Below are 21,592 nucleotides of genomic sequence, written 5' to 3'. Positions count from 1 at the left end.
TGAGCTATTCACGTCTTATTCTCTATTCATTCTAAGTTTCATTTTAAAAACCAGAGTCAGAATTTTTAATAATTTTTAAAAAATAAAATGTACTTGATTTGAAACTTTTTCAAATCACAAGACATACTTACGTATACACCCCAGCAACTCACGAATATTCTTTTAAAAATTTATCTTGTTAATAAATTGTGAAAAAAATTTAAAAACGTAGGAATTGGTTTTGAAATTTCAAATAAATTATTTTTGAATTCGAGTGTGAAGACTTGATACAATAACATCACAAAATCAGACTAACTTTACCTATATTCTGGCATGAAAATTGAATTTTATAATTGATTTAAAATTTAAAATGTTTTCCTTAATTTTGATTGATTGTTTAGTTTTTTTTAAACTTCGAAACTCGGCATTTTATTTACCTGCAAAGAAAAAGTTGAACTAAACACTTTGTTTTTTGATTTCTTTGCAAAAATTGTGATTCAATTTTTTACTTGATCTAGAAGCACCCCAAAATTTTATTTAATCCGCGAGATTTTGAAGCATCAATGAAAAGAGACTAGGAGACGCAATAATTCAGAGGTTTGAATTTGCCAAAAAATCTGAATCTAAAAATGAAGATTTTTTAAATGAAATACACATACTTGAATTGAAATTTACAATTTAAAAAAAAAATCATAAAATAATCAAAAAAACAACTAATTTTCAACATAAAAAAAGATGAAATAACCTACCGAACTGAATCAACTGCTGAAATTTAACCTGAACTTTAATCCATCATAAATAAAAAATAGATCAAGATACTTATTCCAAGTGAAAAAAAATTACCAATGATTTTGAAAAAAACCAATACCATTTACGTTTTCAACTCAAAAATGTGATCAATTGTTTTCAAATTTGTACCCAATCAAATTACCTCGATCTAAGCTCATTAAATAAATAATAGAGCCATTTAAAATTTTTTTTTAGTGTGTTTGAATTGAAAAAATCATCAAAGAAGTGAACTATGAAAGTTTAAGCAAAATGATCGTTTAATGATGGTAAGTCGGAGTAGGTAATTTGACTCGATAAATACAAATTTGCCTATGTACATATATTGTGATGGTAAAAAACTTGGATTTTTTATACAATCTTTTTATCTCAAAAAATGAAGTCACGTTTTTTTTCTCAATCTACTCATATAGATAGGTAGATATCTATTTAGTTTTATGTAATTACAGCGAAGAAATTTCTGAAGAATGCCCAACTGAAAAGAGCATTTAAACGAAACATCAACGATATTTCACATACTTTTGATTCTATCTCGAAGATATTAACATTTTAAATACAGGATTTTAAAAAAATACCACACAATAATAATTGTAATTAGAGGTGATTCATTCGTCCAAATGGCTTCTCCCAATGATTAAAAAAAATTTTGACCGCTGTAATTTAGCACAAGCCTTATTCCCCGGTTACCCATTCTTCAGAAAAAACCCAGATAGAGACAAAAAGCGAAAAAAAAAGTAATCGTAAAAATTGCCATCCATTAATTCCAGACTTTTACGCATGGAAGCAAACGCTTAAAAAATCTGTTCAAATAATTGAGATCAATAAAAAAAATGAGGACGCGAAAAAAAACTCACTCAATGAATACAATTAGAATAAATTTAAAGATAGAAAAAACAAATATAAAAGATAACGCCGCCGAGAGTTTTGGCAGAAATCAACTCGAACCACGAATAGTACGAGTACATAGTAAAGAAGGCCTTGTTTACTCAGTTTACAACCTCGACAGCACAGTAAGAATTTCATTTTAAAATTCATTAATTTGTAATAGGCGATGAGGGACTTGGAAAGTTTTTTCGTTAAATTTTGATTCACTCTTTAAACGCCAATCTCACTTCAAAGTACAAGATTAAATACACGTTGTTGCAGATTACTTAGCGAAACCGAATTTTGGTATGGAGAAATTTTTACCAACAGGCGTTCATTGTTTGTAAGCGTCAAAACCTCATGTTTGAGGTTTGTTTCCTAATTAGGCACAATTAATTAATGCAAAAAGTTCCAAACATACTTTCCGTGTGTTAAAGCGTATTACAATTTGAGTAGTGTAAACATCAGTGCGAGTGTATTGAATTATAGACTACCTAGTACCTACAAATCTACATCTATGTATGTACACGATGGATGTAGATTTAGTAGATTCGTATAGGTAGGTATAGAGAAATACTACGCATGTACCTATATCTATTGTATAGTCTGCTAATGAACTAAATATGTTCCTCGAAATAGTGAAATTGTATAACGGAAAATTCGAAATTCGTTTCTTATCATCTTTGACAATTCATTTAGCTACTTCCAGAGTTAATTACGCTCTGTTGTTTATACCTACCTACCTACTAATTGGTATCAAGTATTTAATTATAAAAGGGTGGTATATCATTACCTGGTATTTAGCCAACAATAAATTATTGGATTGTACATAGAGTTTGACATGGCTAGCCAATAAATTCCTAAATACAGATTCTGAATGTATGGTTTGTCGGTGATTTCAGGCCATTTCGATGTCACTATAAAATAAACGTGAAACGGAAGCCAACAAATTACAAATATTAGCACCACTACTATCAACATTTTCACAACCTGCGAACAAAATAAAAATACGGTATGTTAATTAACATAGGTGGGTATGTACTACATATGTCCACATGTGTACTTTACAACTTTCGTAAGTATTCGTATCTACATTATGAATAATTTTTTACGTGCAATCCAGTTATAAGGGTGGTTATTTCACACCTTTTTAAATAATTTGAGAAAAGAAGACGGGAGGGGGCGGGGGGGGGGGGGGGTGGGGAGGGGAAGACGAGATTGCAAAAAATTCTTGTCTGAATTTATCTCAAAACAACCTCGCGTAAATTTCACTTCTCCTCCTCCACATACGAGTAAATCGTTATTTTTTCCAAATCCAACACAATGCTTAAGAGTAAGAAATGATTGAATCTGATCGGTCTGATCAGTAGATTTGGACAGATTCAATTAAAAGCCCAGAGCCCTTTATACTGGATCTGATTCTGAACAGATCTAGCCCGATCAAAACGTTGGGTCAGACTATGGCTGATCAGGTCACATCAGATCGTGAAAATTTCCGGATCTGATTAGATCTGAACAAATCAAATCATTTTCCTTTGAAAGGTTCGGTATAAAATGTTGAAAAAAATCCATTTTGGGTTGAATATAGTGGTTTTTACAAAGATTTTCGACTCAAAACTTATCAAAAGCAATAGTTTTCAGAGTTAGAAAATTGGAGTTAAATGAGTCATTTTTTCGATTTTTTTTTTTATTACATTTTATGATTAAAAACGTGTGAAAATTATCAAACAAACTCTATTTTTATTTTTGAAAATATCAAGAAGGAATTGTACCTATACTGAATAAAAAATTATTTGTGAAATTCGATAGGTTTTGAACCACAAACAAGAGAATTTCAGCAAAATTTGGTGAAATTCTGCGGAAATTGTTCAAAACATTGTGAAATTTTTTTTTTTTTTTAAACATTGAGATAATTTTAAATTGCAAAAAAATGGAAATTCTGGAGAAGCTTGCCGAAATTCGAGCAAAAAGTTGAGAAAACTTGGCAAAAAAATGAAAACCTACGAAATTTCATCAAAATTTGCCATCTATAATTTACAAAAAAATTGCACAGATCGCCATTGACACATTTTTTAAAAACATACCCAAAAATACTTTTAAGAAACATTGATGAAACGGTAAAGATAGGGATTTGACAAGACAACTGCCGCGCTCTAGGAAATTGTAGTAAAAAACACCGGAACTGATGAAAGGTCCCGTTGTTATCAGCAATTTTCAACAATTTTCCTTCAATTTTCACAACAATACATTCCAATGTTTATTCGGGGACCTTTCATCAGCCAATCAGAAACAAGGCGACACTAGCGCGGCGCACCTCTGTCAAGTTCCTATTACGAGAAATTTGTTAAATATTGGTAGGTGAAATTCAATGCTGATCAAACTTCAATTTTTGTCAAAATTTAGTGGAATTATACTATTGAAATGTTTCAATTAATTTTAGTGCTTTAATGTTTTTTTTTTAGTATTTTAAGTAATGACATTTTAAATATATTCTAAGCATGTGCAAGTTTTTTTGAAGGGAACTTTTCATGAGTTCTTAATAATTTTTAATTAATTAATTTATTTATTTTATTGGGTGCCATATACAGCTACTATGGCTAGGGACACCTCATCATTACATTTGGCACAGTTATCTACATAACAAATTACAAATTATAGATATTACAAAGTAAGAAAATTTATAAAATAAGCACATAATTATTAAATTATAGTTTTTGTCTTAATCCTGTGATATTTATAAAGTTCAGTACATTATTTATTGCGACTGGATCATCTGATAGGATAGTATTTATTTGATTGGAATTTAGAAAGAGGGAGCGAGCATGTTGGAAAATGGGACAGTGTATGAGTATGTGGGGAACATTTAGAGGAACATCGCAAGATGGAACACATAGGAGGAGGTTGTTTTAGGAATAAGTATTGATGGGTGAGTAAAGAGTGTCCAGTTCGAAGGCGAGTTAGTATTACTTCTGAACGACGGTTGGGTTGTTCAGATGTTTTCCAGAATGATGCAGAGTTTTTAATACTTTTTAATTTATTTGTGTTAGGAATTTGGGACCAGTAGGAGTGGAACTCATCAAACATGATCTTTTTTGCATGTAATTTTAAGTCAGAAAGGGGAACGTTTTATTAACATTTTAATGTTATTTTCAACATGTTTTCAGGACGTTTCATGCAATTCCTACTGAATTGTATCCAATTTTTTTAGAATTTTATCAGATTTTGATTTTTAATGCAATTCAATTTTTTATTCGAATTTTTGCTCTTGAAATTTTGTTGCATCATTTTTCCTACAAAATTTAATACGCGAAGATTCAATTCAATTTTCTCTAAAACAATTTTTATGGGTAAATTTTTTATTTTTTCTCACTGCCTATAATTTTTTGAAATTTTCGTCAACTATACTTACCTTTTGTTTCTTATTTCAGAGAAATAATACTTTTTCAAAGCTTTTTCCTACCGAAAGAAGCAACAAAAAGAATTCAAAATAATTTTTTTTTGAGATTTTCGACATTCTTTTTCTCCAAAAAAATTAAGGACTGTAAAATGACACTTGCTCTGTCATAAAACAAAAAACTTTGAAACGTGAGAGTGAAAAAAAATTTGAAAAATCATTAAGTACGGACATGTGCTGACTCAAACTATCGTTCTTCATTCTTGAAAAAAATATCTTTTTATGTAGGTACATTTATCTTCCTTTTAAACATTTCGAAATACGTCTCGACAATGAAATCAAAGGTACATCGCACTAAACCTTTAGCCAATTTTGAAATTTAATTTCAACGCTTTCACCGCGTTATAGCAGACCTCTTATGTATAATGTTATTACATTCCTAGATCTACTCTAAACCATTTAAAACTTGTTAGGTTTTCAAAATTTGTTACAAAATTTATCCACTGTAGGCTTTCATTCGTCGAGGTCGAGACTTTTCTGTAGAATTTTTCGAAAAAAATTTAATTTCCAAACTTTATTATTTCAACGAATGAAAAAAATTGTAAGCCAATATCATTCTGCACTGTGAGGAAAATTTTTCACATATTAACGCCACATAATTTTCAATTCCGATTTACCGAGCCACAACACGACGAGTCTGGTCTAGTAAATTAAATAAACTATCATCGACGGTTTTTGTGCTGGTGCCATTTACGTCGTGACAAAATATCCACGAAACCTCAATGCTGTTAAATTGTATCCATAAATTTCATATCATGAGTATTATATTCCGTTTTAGCTTCAAGTAAAATGTATATACGAGGAAATGTTGTGTAATGCTATAAAATATTTTTCTACGGTTACATACACGGTAGGGAAAAAAAAAATTTCCCGGACTTGAATTTGTTTTTGGACGAATAAAATTCTAAATTCGTCAATTAAATACGCAGATTTCTTTTTACTTTTTTTTATGAAAAATTTTTAAGGTGTGGGTTTTTTTTGTACGTACAAACAAACGATATTTATGGTAGAAGAACTTTTAACGAATTGCCTATATTGGTAGAAGTTATAGATAGGTATTTCGATTTCGTATCTATTCGTTAGTTTTCTACAAATTTCACGCTGTTCGCGAACAAAAAAGTCTAGAGTAGCTTCGAGACTTTAAAATTCAAAAATAAACATCACCTTTATAAAAAAAATTTTCCTCGTGGCAAGATGTTTTTCGTGGTGTTTACAAGACCTAAAATTACCTATACCAACATTTTCTGATACCGCAGCCATTTTTTCAATGTACTCGTAATCTCATTACAGTACCTATATCTTTGGCTTTGAGAAGTAAATACCTCCTGATACTGACAATTTATCAATATGACTTATAGTAATGTAAGGTCTACAGTAAGTTGATACCTTACACGTGTACAAGCAATGGTAAAAATCATTCTAATAACAAGAACGAAGCAAATACCCCGAAATGAATTATTTTTACATTGTTGGAAGCCTTCGAGATATTATTTTTATATACATACGAGTATAACACTGTCATTTTTATTGTTTTTTTCTCTTTCGGCATAATGAAAAAAAAAATCCAGCAATTGTCCATAGGTATAGGTACTAAATAATGTATCAAAGAATATTTTATTCGTGGGTCTAAAACCTTTTTAACGAAGAAAATGATTCCAAGGTTCACATGCGTGAATAAGTAGATAGAATTGGGCACCTAGCTACCTACGCATAGTGCTAAAGGCTCCTTACAAAGGATAGATAATTTTTTCAAAAGAAAATCAACTCAGACGTACCTACCTACCGTTAAAACGTTTGAAAATTAATATATCCGACTATTTGGTGTTATGCCAGAAAAGTTGACTATCTGCGAATTAATGTGGGAAAAAGTTGACAACTTTTAGCTCCACAGGAAAGAAAAATTTTTCACGTCCATGGCTTTCGAGTAAGTTGAAAGAGTTTTAAATCTCTCGATAAATTTTATTCAGCCGTGTTGACTACATTTATAATCTCATTCATCGTGAGCGTTTTCCAAAGTATACGCAGACAAAACCTAAGGTTATGGAAAATGTCAAAATCTAAGTGAAGTACCCACTTAATCGAATAATTAATAAAGGTTTTTCGCGTTGATGCAACAAAATAAGCACGATTCGTTTCACTTGTTTATGTCGCAACGGTTATATAATTTGAAAATTTACTAAACTTTCAGAGTGTGGTACAGCTCTATCTACGTACTTGAAGTTTTAATGAAATTCGTTTCACGAAATTACCATTATTGTTCGTTCATAGAATATGTATGTATAATTGATGAATTATAGTAGTGGAAAATAAACCATGCAGGTGATTCAATCGTCGCTTGCATATTTAGATAAACAGCACGAATTGTTGAAAAAAAAGACGTTTAAATTGGTACCTAAAAAATTTTCATCGACATAGATAGGTATCTAAGAGTTTTTAAAGAACGATATACCTACTACGTATCTGTTTAGATAATAGAAAAGTTTACGCTACGATTACAAAAATACGCCATAGATGCAACATTTACCGTTAAATGTTTTTATTGAAAAAGTTTTGTCTAAAAAATCTTTCATTTTCAGTTTACTATTAAAAAAGTTTTTAAGTGCATGTAGTCGCGTGGAAAAATTCTTCACGCGACGAATGTGTTTGATAACGAGTCTCAAATTTTATGTTGAGCGAGCAATCTGCCAAGTACGAATATATGTAGTAAAAAATATGGCTGAAATAATGCTAGAGAATGCTTCTCATTTCTAATGCATGTTTAAGTAGTATAGTTTGTTATAGCTGTATTTTATTTCTAGGAAAACTGAATGTGAACAATCGAAGAAAATTTCATTCAGACTGATGAGTCGTGATTGAATTAGAAAGTGCATTAATGCAATTACAACAAACAAGACTTGAATTAATGCATCCAAATTATTATTCAAAATGTTTATACTCAATTGACCAACTCAATGATTGATCAGTAAAATTGTTGGTCAAATTTTAGCGAAAGCTTTCAGAAACTCATGTTGAGAGAAAGAGAAGTGATAATGGATTTTTTTGAACGTTCAATTTGGGAAATTAAGAACAATGAGGCTTGGGCAATGTAAGGACAGAAGTTTTTAAAAATTTATAATATTCTAGAAGTACCTCGTTGGGTGCAACTGATTAAAGGATCAGTAATAGATATTAAATAATATTAATTACATATCTAAATCTAAAACATGTTTTCGTTTGATAAGTACCTTGGTAAATTATTATTATAAGTCAATTTTTCTGCCTTTTACATTTAACAGTGGGAACAGGTCATCTTTTCTGAACGCAGAAACTCAAAAATGGAAAAACTACTTGGTTTGAGCGAAGCGAGGGCAAACGCTTTCAAAAATGGGTACTTACTTAATTCAAGTTCCAAAAAAGTTTCAAAATTAGCCATTTAGCTGATGTGCCAAGTATAAATCCTGTGACATCAAATTTTCCAATCCCAGCTCTAAGATTTTGACGCTATACCCACGTATTTATCCCACCTCATCATAACCACTGACATGGGTGAGATAATCGATGGTGACAGCTGAATCAATGCCATTGGAAATCAGCATGAGAGTAAGTGCTTTGAAGTGGCTTGCCTGTAAAAGAACCCCATATCTCCAGGAAGAAGAGTTGCATGAGGCTGTTACTATAATCCAGGATCAAGCCTTGAATGAATGGAACAAAATGTGGCTGAAGTCACAGCAGACAGCATGGACTATGGATAAGGAAACTATTTGCCTCCATTGCAGAAAGAAAGAAGGTGGATCTAGACCAAGATTTAGACTTCTGGGTTGCCCAAGTAAGAAACTAGACCCCCCCCCTATTGACAAAATTATGCTTAAAAGCATGCGTAACAATGCATGATTTTGGACTGGTGTAAAAGTTGTATTATCGTGTTAAAAATGTGCATTTTTGCATGCTAAACAGAAGTAATCTAGCAACCAAGTATTTTCTAAAATGTACCAGTGAGTAGAAATTTTTCCAAGTCCAAAATGTGATAACATTCATGCAAAAATAACGTCTATGGTCTGTCCAAAATAAGACAGTCAAAACAATCAAACTGCAGTAGACAATTTGGCATACCGATGGGAAAGGCGATTACGTCGATTCACACTGCGCAACTGAAAAGTGCGGGACAAACTACAGGCATCAAATGAACGAAGTTCTGCATGGCGATGAGCAAATGTGTGAACGTCTCTTTGATTGTTTTGATTGTCTTATTTTGGACAGACTGTAGTCTAATAAGCTGCGAAGTGGCTGAGTGAGTTAAGCGGTCGCACAACGCAGGAATGGTGGATCAATCCCGGCACACACTGGAAATTTTTCAATTTTTTTTTGTATTTTTGAAAAAATTATCTATTGGAATGTCTTGAAATTCATAATTAATTGGTAGATAGTAGAGCTGAAAACGGTACTCGCTGACAACGGGTAACTATCATATCCGTATCGTAAATTCTCGCTACTCACTAGTAGCGGGTAGCTAGTTGAAAAAATGTTGCACCAGTTCACGATATAACTAGTAGCGCATTGAATGCGTAGCCGGTGTACCGGCATGATATCATTCAAATAAGAAGAAGTCTCTTTTCTTTTACTGACCTATAATTGACCTGTTTTCTAATGCATCTAACGTACGAAAAATTTGTGCCCAGCCTGGGAATCGAACCCAGGCCCTCCGGATTGCCGGTCCAGCGTGCATTCCACTACACCACTGAGGCAACGAGATTAATCGCAGTTTTAGATGCATTATCAAACAAGGTACATTTCCGAGACCAGTACAAAGACTAGGTACATCGGAGGTTTTTGTATGTGCCGAATACACAAATCCTACTAAGTACATAAAAGTAATTTCCTTGCAGGTTGCCTACCTGTACTTAGTATGATATCATCATTGTCATCAATCATGTCAAACGTCAATCACACATACGAACGGCAGGTGTTGAACCATAACTCCTCCCACTTACGCATTATCAAATTTTGGGGTGCGTGCGCAGACCAAGTGCAAAAACATTCGGGTTGTACTCGCTATACGCTACTATCTATATCCGAATCAACCTGATACAACCACTAGCGGGTTTAGCCGGTATTTTAACCAGATACCTGTTAGCGGGTAGTGTAACCATTTTCAGCTCTAGTAGATAGTATTGCCTGTGAGTTATGAGCAATTTTTCTGCTAAAATTTCCGCACTTTTTGTACATATGTACTTTTTACTTTTAAGCATGCTATTCACTGGCTGGATAGCATGCAATTTTTTGAAAAAGTCCAAATTCACGCATGGGTGTGATATGCAAAAAAGCATGATTTTCAGCATGTTGTACGCACAATTTTTGTCAATAGGGCAGGTATGGAAATACGCCATCTTTGGTTATGGGAAGAAATTTTATAGGACTCAATGAGTCAATTTATTAATAATACCTCCAATTTGCTTCATTTTTTTACTTCATATTATTTTAATACACAAAATGGACTTTTTTCCACAATTTTTTTGATTCCATTTCATTAGAAGACTGAAATCAAAAAATCACATCATCAAAACTACAAAATCTATAACTGAAAATGGCGTATTTCCATACCTGGGTTCCTTAGCCCAAGGCCTCAGTGGCAAGGGATGCTTTAGCAAATTCCTTCACTTGATAAAAAGAAAAAGAGGGCATAAGAACCATGGCCCCATCATAGTTCCTGGAGGTGACCGAGTTCCAGTCAGGTAAGTATGGATGCAACTGCAAGGGTAGTTAGCATTAAGCACTAACTGTAGTTTTCCTTGACTAGTTATAGGTTATGTTAAGATATTCTTTTATTGTGTATAGCATATCAGACAAGTTTGTTTTGAGTAGAGTAATTATTTTAGAAACCTTAGTGTAAATTGTAAAAGATAATTGTACCCGTGCATACCAAAATAAACTTGCCCCACCCATGGGACGTTGGGACTGCGGTCCCACCAAAAAAAAAAAAAAGGATGCACTTATTGTCACAACCTGTCCCACTTCTCCAAACTCTTAGCAGTTAGTGCATTTTTTCCCTCTAAAATTTCAATTCCGAACGTTCTATTTGTGTGCTCTGGGTGAAATAAGTTGCCTACCCAGTTTGCCGTAAACAAATGCGTTGGCTTTCGCAAGCGTAAAGTAGGTACTCTAATGATACTCCATGCCTGAATACAGTTGATCGAAGAAGTCATAATCATATTAATGCTCTGAGAAATGTTAGTTAATATAGAGGAAATTGGGAAGCTTCATTCAATTAAATCAAACTATGATGTAAGTATAAACAAAAATAGGTATTGAAAAAACAATACCTGCAGTAAGTAGATAGTATAATTAAAACAATCCTTTTGTGTTTATTTTTGTTAAAAGCAACACTTTTGATTTTTTTTTCTCCAACAAAACAGCACTAAAAGGGCTAAAAAGATTGGTGAATTATGCAAGTCTGTACTTACTTCTGTGATTCCGTCTAGGGTAAATTTAAGAAAATTTTCCGTTACTTTAAAAATTGAATTTCTTGTTTATATTTATGTTGGTGAAATTCGATATACAAAATTTGTATGTATAATTCGGCCTTACGCGAGCTTTCTAAAATACCTACACATATTTTATCATACCGAGGAAAATTTCGGTTCCGAATCGGGCGTAATAAAATTAGCGGATGTGAAAAGACGAAAGTTTCAACATTGTTATTTTAAAAATTCGTGTTTTGTATAATATAATTCTCGATTTTATTTTACATTTCGAATACAGATAGATAACATAAATTTATTCAACTTGGAAAAATACGTTTTGAAATAGTATTCGAATGTGGTAGAGTTTTGGTTATATTTTATTTTAAATAAGCTTAATGATGTGGATATATATATTATTTCTTTAATGTTATCTTACGTTTGGTATATCGTATTAAGTTGTATCGTATATTGATTTATGTTCAGATACATATATACTTTCTGAAAGAATATTATTAAAAATTAATATTTTCGATTCACATATTGTAAATTTAATTTAATCAAATGGTAATACAGATTTATGGCGTTTCCTGCATTAGGATGAAACTTTCCACCATAAAAATCCCTATATATTTTCCTCTCTTTTATTTCATATTGGTATCAAAAGTTTTTGCCCCAATAAGTACTAATCTACGTAGTGTTAATTCCGAAGTAGGTAGGTACGTACCTAAAATGAAAGTTGAAGGTATAGCTAGATTAAAAGATGAAATTCACATTTCGTGGAAACAAAAATTTTGCCTTCCTTATCCGTAAGTTGAAAGAAAAAAAATATATCAACCGGATGCGCGTCGAGTTTTTATCTCCTAATTTAAGAATAGTTTAAAGTAACTAATGAATCGCATTAAGAACGTTTCGGCTTAATGTATTGTATTATCAGTGCTTCCTAGAAGTGTGGCTTCCAACAATTGGTACAAATAAGTACCTAACTAAAGAAATAGTATCTATGTTGAAGTTTCCATTTTGACTATTTTGAGTGAAATGAAATCTGCAGAAACGTGTTAGATATCAATATCATAGGATATCCAATAAGTAGGCAATACTTTGTATAGGTAATTGATATCGTTATTTAATTATGCATAAAAATATATCTCATATAATTATCTGTTTTTAATTACCTATATAAATGAGTAGGTTTGTTTAAGGCGATGGTTTAAGGAAACAAAGATTTTCTTCTTCGATAATAACTGCCTCGTTTCGTATATTTACGTATAAATAGTTCTAGGTCATTGTAAATTTTAGACAAAACAGCATTTAACAAACATGTTAACAGTGACAACATTTTAAAATGGAAAAAGTTTTCTTATCGTACCTATTTGAAAAAGTTGCAAAACGAGAAAATAGCTTATGGGAAATTTCGTCATCAATATAAAATAATAAGTTTTGAATTAGATAACATTCGTGTACAAATAAAAGATACACCTTTTACAGTCGTAAATTGCACGTCATTTACTGTTCGAAAGTTGGCTAAAACTTGACCACATTAGACAGTTTTTGGTTTTCATTGCTCCTGGGACATTTTGCGGTTATTCAATTTTCAATCTTAGGAAGCATGAAATTTACAAATAATATTGAAAATAACTTGCGATGTGAGGGTTTAGTTTTTACTTTTAGTTGAAGCGTAGATTGATGAGAAAATAAAGTGTTAACGTAGGTACGTAGATGTGGAGTCTAGATATACCTTCTTTGTAAGTAATATTTGCTTGGCTTAGGTTCGTAATAAGTACTCGCTGAAAATTTGACGATATAAATATTTTAAAATTCATTAAAATTTGAAGAGACGGGAATGTCAAGGTTTTAAAATTCTTTCAATCGAAATCCTTGAATTTTTTATTTAGCTACCTAGGTAGTTGAAAAGCCAAAAGCATATTTTTTGGAGTCAAAGAGAGGTATGTACACCTACCCAAGTTACCTTGGAACACCTAGATTAAATTGTTCGTCGTGAAACCAGCATTAATATTGAAGAAATGATTGGCATTCTAACTCGAAATACACGTCAACTCAATTCTGTACACTCTGTCACCCATTTTTCATGCTAAAAATAAGAATTTGAGAGAATCTATGTGTAGATAAATAACTGAATCCATCACCATCTGCAGGTTCAACCCTTTCAGTCGTCTTCATTGCAAAACCATACGGATATGTAACATTTCGGAAGACATTTACGTATATAAATTAATCAGACTCTTGCTCGGTTTCAAAATAATTCTACTATACAGGATTTTTAAAAAAAGGAAAAAAAACAACACTATGCAAAACTGTATAAGAGTAAGCTTTTGTAATCTTTGCGTACGAGTAAGTCGGTATTTTCGCGTACAAGGTTATATAAGGAAAACCGCGCAATTTTCATTGGCAGATCTGAAAATGTGAAACTTAATATTCATGCGAAGATTAATCAAATATAACACCGCATCTAATATCGGTTAATATTTGCTCGCGAACGCGATTCTGCGAATGATTTTAAAATACACATTCGGAACGTGTAATGACACATCAAGCTTGAAATTTGAATATTTTATGCATCCCTAATTCTGCTCTTTATTTTCTCGTTTAAAAATAACGTGCAAAACCTCAAACGCTTTTCGAGTATCTGGAAAACAAAATTACTCCTGCGAGCGTCGTAATAATTGAAGCTTTTTATGTACCTATGCGTATTTTCGTTTCCTTATATTTTACCAAAGTGTAATGTATTCGGTATGTATTCTTGTAGTGTCGGTAGGCGAGTATTTTCAGCGTGTTGATCATTCTACGTGAAACTAGAGTAAAATCAGGTTACTGGTAGCCCTATATCTGTCTATTATTTACCTATACTTTTACTTGTACGAGTATTATACGTGAGCGACGAGTGTATTACCAAATATTACGCCGATAAGGATAGGTAATTTTTGTGAAAATTCTCGAATGTTTCATCATTATTATACTTATTGCATTTAATTCTTCGTCAGATATTTAAATATTACTTTAAGAAATATCATAAGATATGAAAGTAAACCAGATTTTTCTGGATTCGAGTGGTTTTTTTTTTCAACTTTTACAATTTTATCTCACAGTAAGCTTGTACTTAAACTCTAGAAAAAATGTAAGAAAAAATTGAGTACCTAAAACATTTATCAAGTTCTCACATCAAAAATAATGTTAGTTCACTTTTCCAATTTTGGAATTTTGCAAAGCTTTTGCCTTTTTGTTGTGGCTGATTTTAGTTAAGTGTATTGTGAGCACTCATTCATCCAAATTTTCAGCAATTTTAAAGATTGAAATTTACCTTATATAGACGGAATCACAGAAGTACAGACTTGCATAATTTACCGATCTTTTTAGCTCTTTTAGTGCGGTTTCGTTGGAGAAAAAAAATCAAAAGTGTTGCTTTTAACGAAAATAAACACGATATGATTGTTTTAATTACCTATACCTACTACAGGTATTGTTTACGTCATGGTTTGATTCAATTGAATAAAACGTCCCAATTTCCTCAGTATTAACATTTCCTCGGAGCATTAATATGAATTCGACTTCTTCGATCACCTGTATTCAGGCATCGAGTATTATTGAGAGTAGATACTTTACGAAAGCCACAGCATTTATTTACGGCGAACTGGGTAGGCAACTTATTTAACCCAAAGCACCCAAACATTTTTTAGAGGGAAAAAAGGAGGGGGGAACGGTTGGATGAATTATCCATTTTTGAAAGCTTTTGCCCTTATCACTTTGCTCGAACCAAGTAGTTTTTCCATTTCTGAATTTCTGCATTCAGAAAAAACGACCAGTTCCCACCATTAAAAATGTAAAAGGCAGAAAAATTGACTCTTAGTAAAAAAAAAATTTATCATTTATCAAGGTACTTCTAGAATATTGTAAATTTTTGAAAACGTCTGTCCTTGTTTTGCTCAGGCCTCTTTGTTCTTAATTTTCCAACTTGGACGTTCAAAAAAATCTATTATTAAGTATATACCTACTTCTCACTTTATCTCAACATGAATTTCTGAAAGCTTCAGCCCTAGCTTTTTTCTTTTGAATATGTAGGTACTTCAAAACTAAAATTATTAAAAACCAATTATTCAAATTCTAAAATTTTGGAGTCAAAAAATGGACTCCTAAAAAAAAGCGTCAATTTTTCATCTCTCGAAATACTTACCAATTTTCGAAAGCTTGGGGTCCTTTGCTTTTACCCAAATCGAACTTTTTAAGAAATCTGTATCATTCAAATTTTAAAAATGTTTAAACCAAAAAGTACACTTCTCAGATCTCACATTTAAAAAATTGTTTTTCTACTTCTCTAAACATTAATTTTCTCAATCTTTTGCTCTCACTTCGTTCGAGCCTGTTTGCTTTTATTTTTAAAAATTAATTCTTCAAATTCTGAAATTTTGGAGCTAAAAGAATAAACTTCTCACAGTTCTCACAAAAAAAAAAACAAAAACAAAAAAAAACATTGCTTTCTTGTCTCTGAAGATACGAATTCTCGAACGATCGAATTTCTTATTATTTCTACACTAAAAAAAATTACAATTATGTGAAGCTTCCAAGAAATGAAAAATAAAAACAATTTGTAGGCATACATGAATCATTATCTTTATGTCTTATTATTTTTACTTTAAAAACGCCATTTTTTATTCGGAAAAATTGATATATTTTTCTTACAAATCACTTGACAAATTTTCATCCCCCCCCCCCTAGAAATCTCCAGTGTCGTTCCTGGAAAGTGAAAAAAATACAAAATTTCCTAATAATAAGCGTCCTAAAAAATTTATAACGTGCAACGTCGAGATTTAGAATCAGAAGTGATATATTTGTATCCTTATAAAAATGGCAATAACTATTCAAACCAGATGAAATTGCCCTTCAATTTTTCACGTTTTCCAATATTTCAGTCAAATTCAATTCGAAATTCGTGGTGGTAGGTAGATATTTGACTTTGTAACTGAAGCATGTGAAGCCGCCAATCAAAATTTTCGAAATTTCGCAACTTATTTTTAAAAAAAAATAACTTCAAAAATATATATTTTTTTTTACAAAGCGTTCAACCATAAACTTTTGAAAAATATTATCATTTTTTTGCAGCATTTTACAGCTTAAGATGGAGTGTCGAAAATTGGTTTGAACATTGAAGAGAATTAAACTAAAAAGATACCTATACATCGTTCAAGTAATTATGCAGTAAGTAGGTACCTATTTAAATATTTATGTTATTATTTTCTTTTCCAAACTTGTTCCATCGTTTATATTTCGATTAGGTACGTTTAAAGAATGTAGGTACTCATCGTGGTATGAAAATAATGCATTTTAAATTTACATTACCAGATAATCGGTATTTTGATGGAAATTTAATCTTAGAATGATTTTTTCACCATATTATACTGTTTGTTCAGGGATACCTAAAAATGTTTCTCGTTCACAAAAGTATACATTTTCTCTCTATCTGTCTCTTTTTTTTCTTCGAATAAGCCGACAGTTTATCAAGGGTAAGTGATTTAAAGCTGTAGCCTGGCAACAGTTCCAGTAAACGAACTCTGAACTTGGTAAAAGACTGCTTTTCTACAAATTTTGTCATTTTTTATTAAAAAATATTTAATTTGTAGATAGTTACAGTGGAAAATTCTGGCCGCTTTTTAGAAAGTTACTAAAGGGCTTTGATTTATACGAGTTGTTCGCAAAAATGTATTTATCCATGCTCATTTAGTGGAGGAAAAAATATTATACAATATTTCACCAGATTAAAAGTGTTCAGACATGACCGTATATGAAATTATTTTCTTTTTCTTTTTATGAAGTGTTATTCCAAGTACATATATACATACTTACTGGCACCGACTTGAAAATTTTTCCACCAAAATATCAAAATCATGCGTATGAATAATTCACACATTTTTACCCTTACCTATATTTTTGATAAATAAAACAAAATTTATATTGCATTTTAATGATTAATTTGCCCACGAAATGTTTGCTCTGCACTTTCCTCCCTCACATGTACAAAAAACACCAACACATTTTTTTTCAATTCTCGCAAATACGCCAAAGACTCTTTTCGTTCTTTGAGTAGGTACTCATATGAAAAATAATTCTCATTTTACGACGAATACGCATAAATAAGTAACTGCATATATAATAGTGTATAAAAAAGACTGTAATACACTTTTGACAAATATTAAAATTCGTTTAGTCTCTTTTATTCCACCCACATCGAAAGTCTTGATAAAAGATTGCATTCGAGTGAAATATTCAAAGTGGTTTTACATGTAATGTTTTTCTCGCGTTAAAAACTTCATCCACTATTGTATGTGTCGAAAGTTTAAATAATAAGACTTTTGAAACTGATTTATCGCTATTTATTCGAATTTCGTGTAGTTTCATTCTTTTTTTCACTCACTGTATCGAAGTCAGAAGTGAGCAACATTTAATACAAAGTTTTTGTGAAATATAAATGAAAGTTTTTATGAATTTATAACGTCTTGGTGTCCATGTATAGGCAAATAAGGAAGTACTTTACATATATTACAGTCTGTTTTGGTTTTTAAGAAATTTCATGCTACCTAAAAAAAGCAAACAGCTAGTTTTTCTCTTATTCTAAATAATAAAAAAAAAATGGTTTAAAAAAGACAACAGATAATTATAATTTTCAACTCTTGATAATCTTGACAAATTTTAATCTCAGTCTAGCGCCTTCAGTCGCAAAAAATTATTAGAAACGAAAAGTTTCATACTTGAAATTATTCATCTACAAAGAGCATAGTATACGATGCTGCAACCAAAAGCAGCATGTAGAGTCATTTGGTTCTTTTCAGACATGACTTCAAAGTTGTAATAACACTCGAAATGGCCCACCTCGTAGTAGGTACTTATACTCCTACACTTAGCCCATCCTTCGTGCATAATTTCAGAAGGATTTTGAACTTTCACAATGAGAAGATGACATAATTATTTCACAAAGTAGTCAGACACTCGTTTCACCAACGAGAACGATCCACTTTTGACAGTTATAAGGAAATAAGGTGGAAAACCTTTTTTTCTTCTTCTTCTTCGTCGAAAACACCTTTAATGTTTGATAATACCTACCTACAAATTCAGTATCTAAGGAGAGAATCTCTCCACCTACACACTTTCTCGACGACCCGATGAGTTCCGCTTTTCCAGACATTTTTCAATGTTATCGAATTGGCCAAATTATATCAACTCGGTTTCAACTTTAAAGGATTAGATTTTCATTAATCAACATTCAAAACACCGAAGAAACTGATACCGTTATTGTTATAGGTAGATACGATACCTATAGTCTATTTATAGACATCGGAGAGAATTTCGTCAATCTCTATTTTCCAGCGAATTTCCGATTCGGAATTTGGAAAATTTTCATCCAACTACGTTGAATTTTACGCCTTCGAGATGAAAATAATTAATAACAAATGTTTAAATTAAGTAATGATGAAATTAAGATCTTGCAAACTTTCCAAAAGGTGAGAGGTGGGATGAAAAATAAAGATTTATTTATTTTCAAAAGTGTTTCGGTTTCAGTTGTGGAAATCGCCAGTCAGATGATGCGAAAACGAGTATTTTTTATCTCAAATATCGAAGCTATTTTGAGAAAAACAGAGCATGTTTTATCAAATGCAACGTAAAAAAGGGGAAAATTTGATGTTTATTTATTTTAGCGTCAGAACGATAATCTTTTTGGGAAACTGTAGCAAAGAGAGACGTACTCCAAGTAAATCTATGCAGCAGAATGAGGTAGGTAGGTAGGTAGGTAGTGTAATTTTAATATATGTATTTTCTCGAACAAATTGTAATATTTTTACTCTAGATGGACGAGTTTAAAACCCAATTGTAAAGTTTAGCGACTTCATGTTTCATTACAGATGCGATGTTTAAAAAATATTTTCATCACCGTGTTGTTGAAATGAGTAGTTTGAAATTTTATCGTATTTTTAAACGTGTTTCGAAACAGTTTCGAGATAGAGAGCATTTCGACGAGTTAGCGTGGAAAATTTTCAAGATGAATTTTAAAGTATGATTTCTGAATTGAAAAATCGTCTCGAAATGCTCTCAGGAGAGTAAATATACTTTCTCTAGTTGAAAAACCAATTGCTTAAATTATACTCAATAGGTATACTGAAAGCAGGAGTGGCCAGGATTGGTTTTAATTTTATACCTAACTACTTACTTAAGGAATAAACTTTTATTTCAAAATGTATTTAAAAAACAAATTACTAATATTATTGTTTTTTGTTTTTTTTTCTAAATTAAAATCAAGTTTAAAAATATTAGGTAAATAAAATTTTTATTCAACAAAAATATTTTTATTCATTTTTTGATTTTTTTTGTGTTTGTAACTGCATGACTATTATAGGTAGATATTAATTTTTTTTCCAAAAAAAAAGAGTTTTTTTCGTTTAATTCAATTGCTCGAGAATCAATAGAGCATCTTGGGAGAAATTTGGTGAAAATTTCATGCAATTTAATTAGCTAAAAAAAATTCCAAAAATGTAAACTTACCCTTCGTTTTGATTTGATATTTTCATTTTGTCGTTGAGTAACTTCACCAATACTCTCACTACCCCATAATCGAATTGCTATTCTTGTATACGTATACGACATGAGTAATACTGGTACAAAATAAGTTATCGCCATAAATGCAACATTATATCTGAAACAAAAACAATAAAAAAATTATTAATTTCACACCATAAAAATATTGAAAAAAATAAGTGGAAAATTTTCAAATTTTAACCAGGTAAACTAAGTGTAAATACGAGTATATATTCGCAGAAAATGTAAACTAAGTATAACTTGACTTATATTACAGCGTTAAAATTTCACTACAAATTTCACTACAATCCTTATATAAAAACGTCGATTACAATAAAAATTTGCCATCGAGGTGTATATCTTTTCTAGTACCTACACCTAAAACCAACATTACGGTTTTCTTATAACTTACTACGTAAGTATACTGAAAATAAACAAAAAGATAAAGACTCCATTATTTTTATTTTATTCGATGTGTTTCTTATTAAGTAATGCGTTCGCGCTAGAGAAAAGAATAAATGATATGGATCTTCAATTTAATCCAATTTTTTTTCCTTTCGCATTTACATAATCATTTGTTTTCGAGTCAATGAATACACCATTCACATTCAGCATACTCATAATGCTGCAGTTAGAAAAAATAAACCGACGAATTGCATAATGAATAAAAAAAAAAAAAACTACGCAGTGGTGAATTGAAGGTGATATTATATTACTCTTATATGTAGGTACTAGTGAAAATCAATTTTTCAAGCTTCATCAATTCGACGAAACATCCTGCATTTGTAGATTTATCAAAGCATATTGCCAGCTTTCAAAAGTACCTACCTATGTAGGTAAGTCTGTAAAGCGAATAAAGAATAATAGATTTAAAATTCTACAGGTTGCGAGAAATAATGGTTTGGTAATAAAAATGTCTACTTTTACGATCTAGGTTTAGTGGTAAGTACGATGATGCCGAATAGAAAATAATGTGTGGAAATGATGTAATGTGGGTGTTGTCAGTACCTACTCTTAGGATTGTGAAGCAATATTTTCAGCGTCTGCAGCCTAAATATTTTAAAAGGGCATAGAAGAGACAAATTTTTCAAAAAGGTGGGTTATTGTGAGATTTTCATCACATTTATAATTGAAAGAAGTACGTTGAATTTTTGCTACGAAATTGGAAATTTTACGTTATCAAAAAATTATATCAGACTGTATTATTTTAACGAGTTTATCCACATTTGCAGCGATTTCCAGCTTGGAATTTCGAGTGTGTTTTGTTTTTGCTTCGAAAAAACGAAATTGTTTTTCTAGTACACTTGTACAAAACCAACTCCTTGGACTCAATTTCACCATTTTGAGCCATTCGAAAGCCTTCGACGTGATTTTAGATTTTCCAAGCCTTTTGCAGAAATTCAAAGATACCCACTAGAAAAATGTCAATCGGCCTAGAGGCTCCAAAATGGACAAAAATGGTAACATTCAATTTAGGAAGTTGATGTGACGTAAGTAT

At 31.3% G+C, this 21,592-nt stretch overlaps 1 protein-coding gene and 1 non-coding gene across 4 annotated transcripts in view; both read right to left on the bottom strand.

The window, feature by feature from the left end:
• Positions 1-21,592, bottom strand: part of LOC135831276 (tachykinin-like peptides receptor 99D) — a 254,418-nt gene that overhangs the window by 34,225 nt on the left and 198,601 nt on the right. For all 3 annotated transcript variants that reach the window (XM_065343646.1, XM_065343648.1, XM_065343647.1), the window contains exons 4-5: positions 20,062-20,212; positions 2,423-2,619 (exon numbers count right to left, since the gene is read on the bottom strand). In XM_065343646.1, coding sequence (XP_065199718.1) covers positions 2,423-2,619; positions 20,062-20,212 — 348 coding nt within the window. The remainder of the gene's footprint in view (positions 1-2,422; positions 2,620-20,061; positions 20,213-21,592) is intronic.
• Positions 9,730-9,804, bottom strand: TRNAA-GGC (transfer RNA alanine (anticodon GGC)). The gene has a single exon. It is a non-coding gene; the product is annotated as a tRNA-Ala (tRNA).

This window comes from Planococcus citri, chromosome 1, assembly GCF_950023065.1.
Source record: "Planococcus citri chromosome 1, ihPlaCitr1.1, whole genome shotgun sequence".
In the NCBI taxonomy this organism is placed as follows: domain Eukaryota; kingdom Metazoa; phylum Arthropoda; class Insecta; order Hemiptera; family Pseudococcidae; genus Planococcus; species Planococcus citri.
Note: the sequence above shows the minus strand (reverse complement) of the source record. Positions and strands in the feature narration are given on the sequence as shown.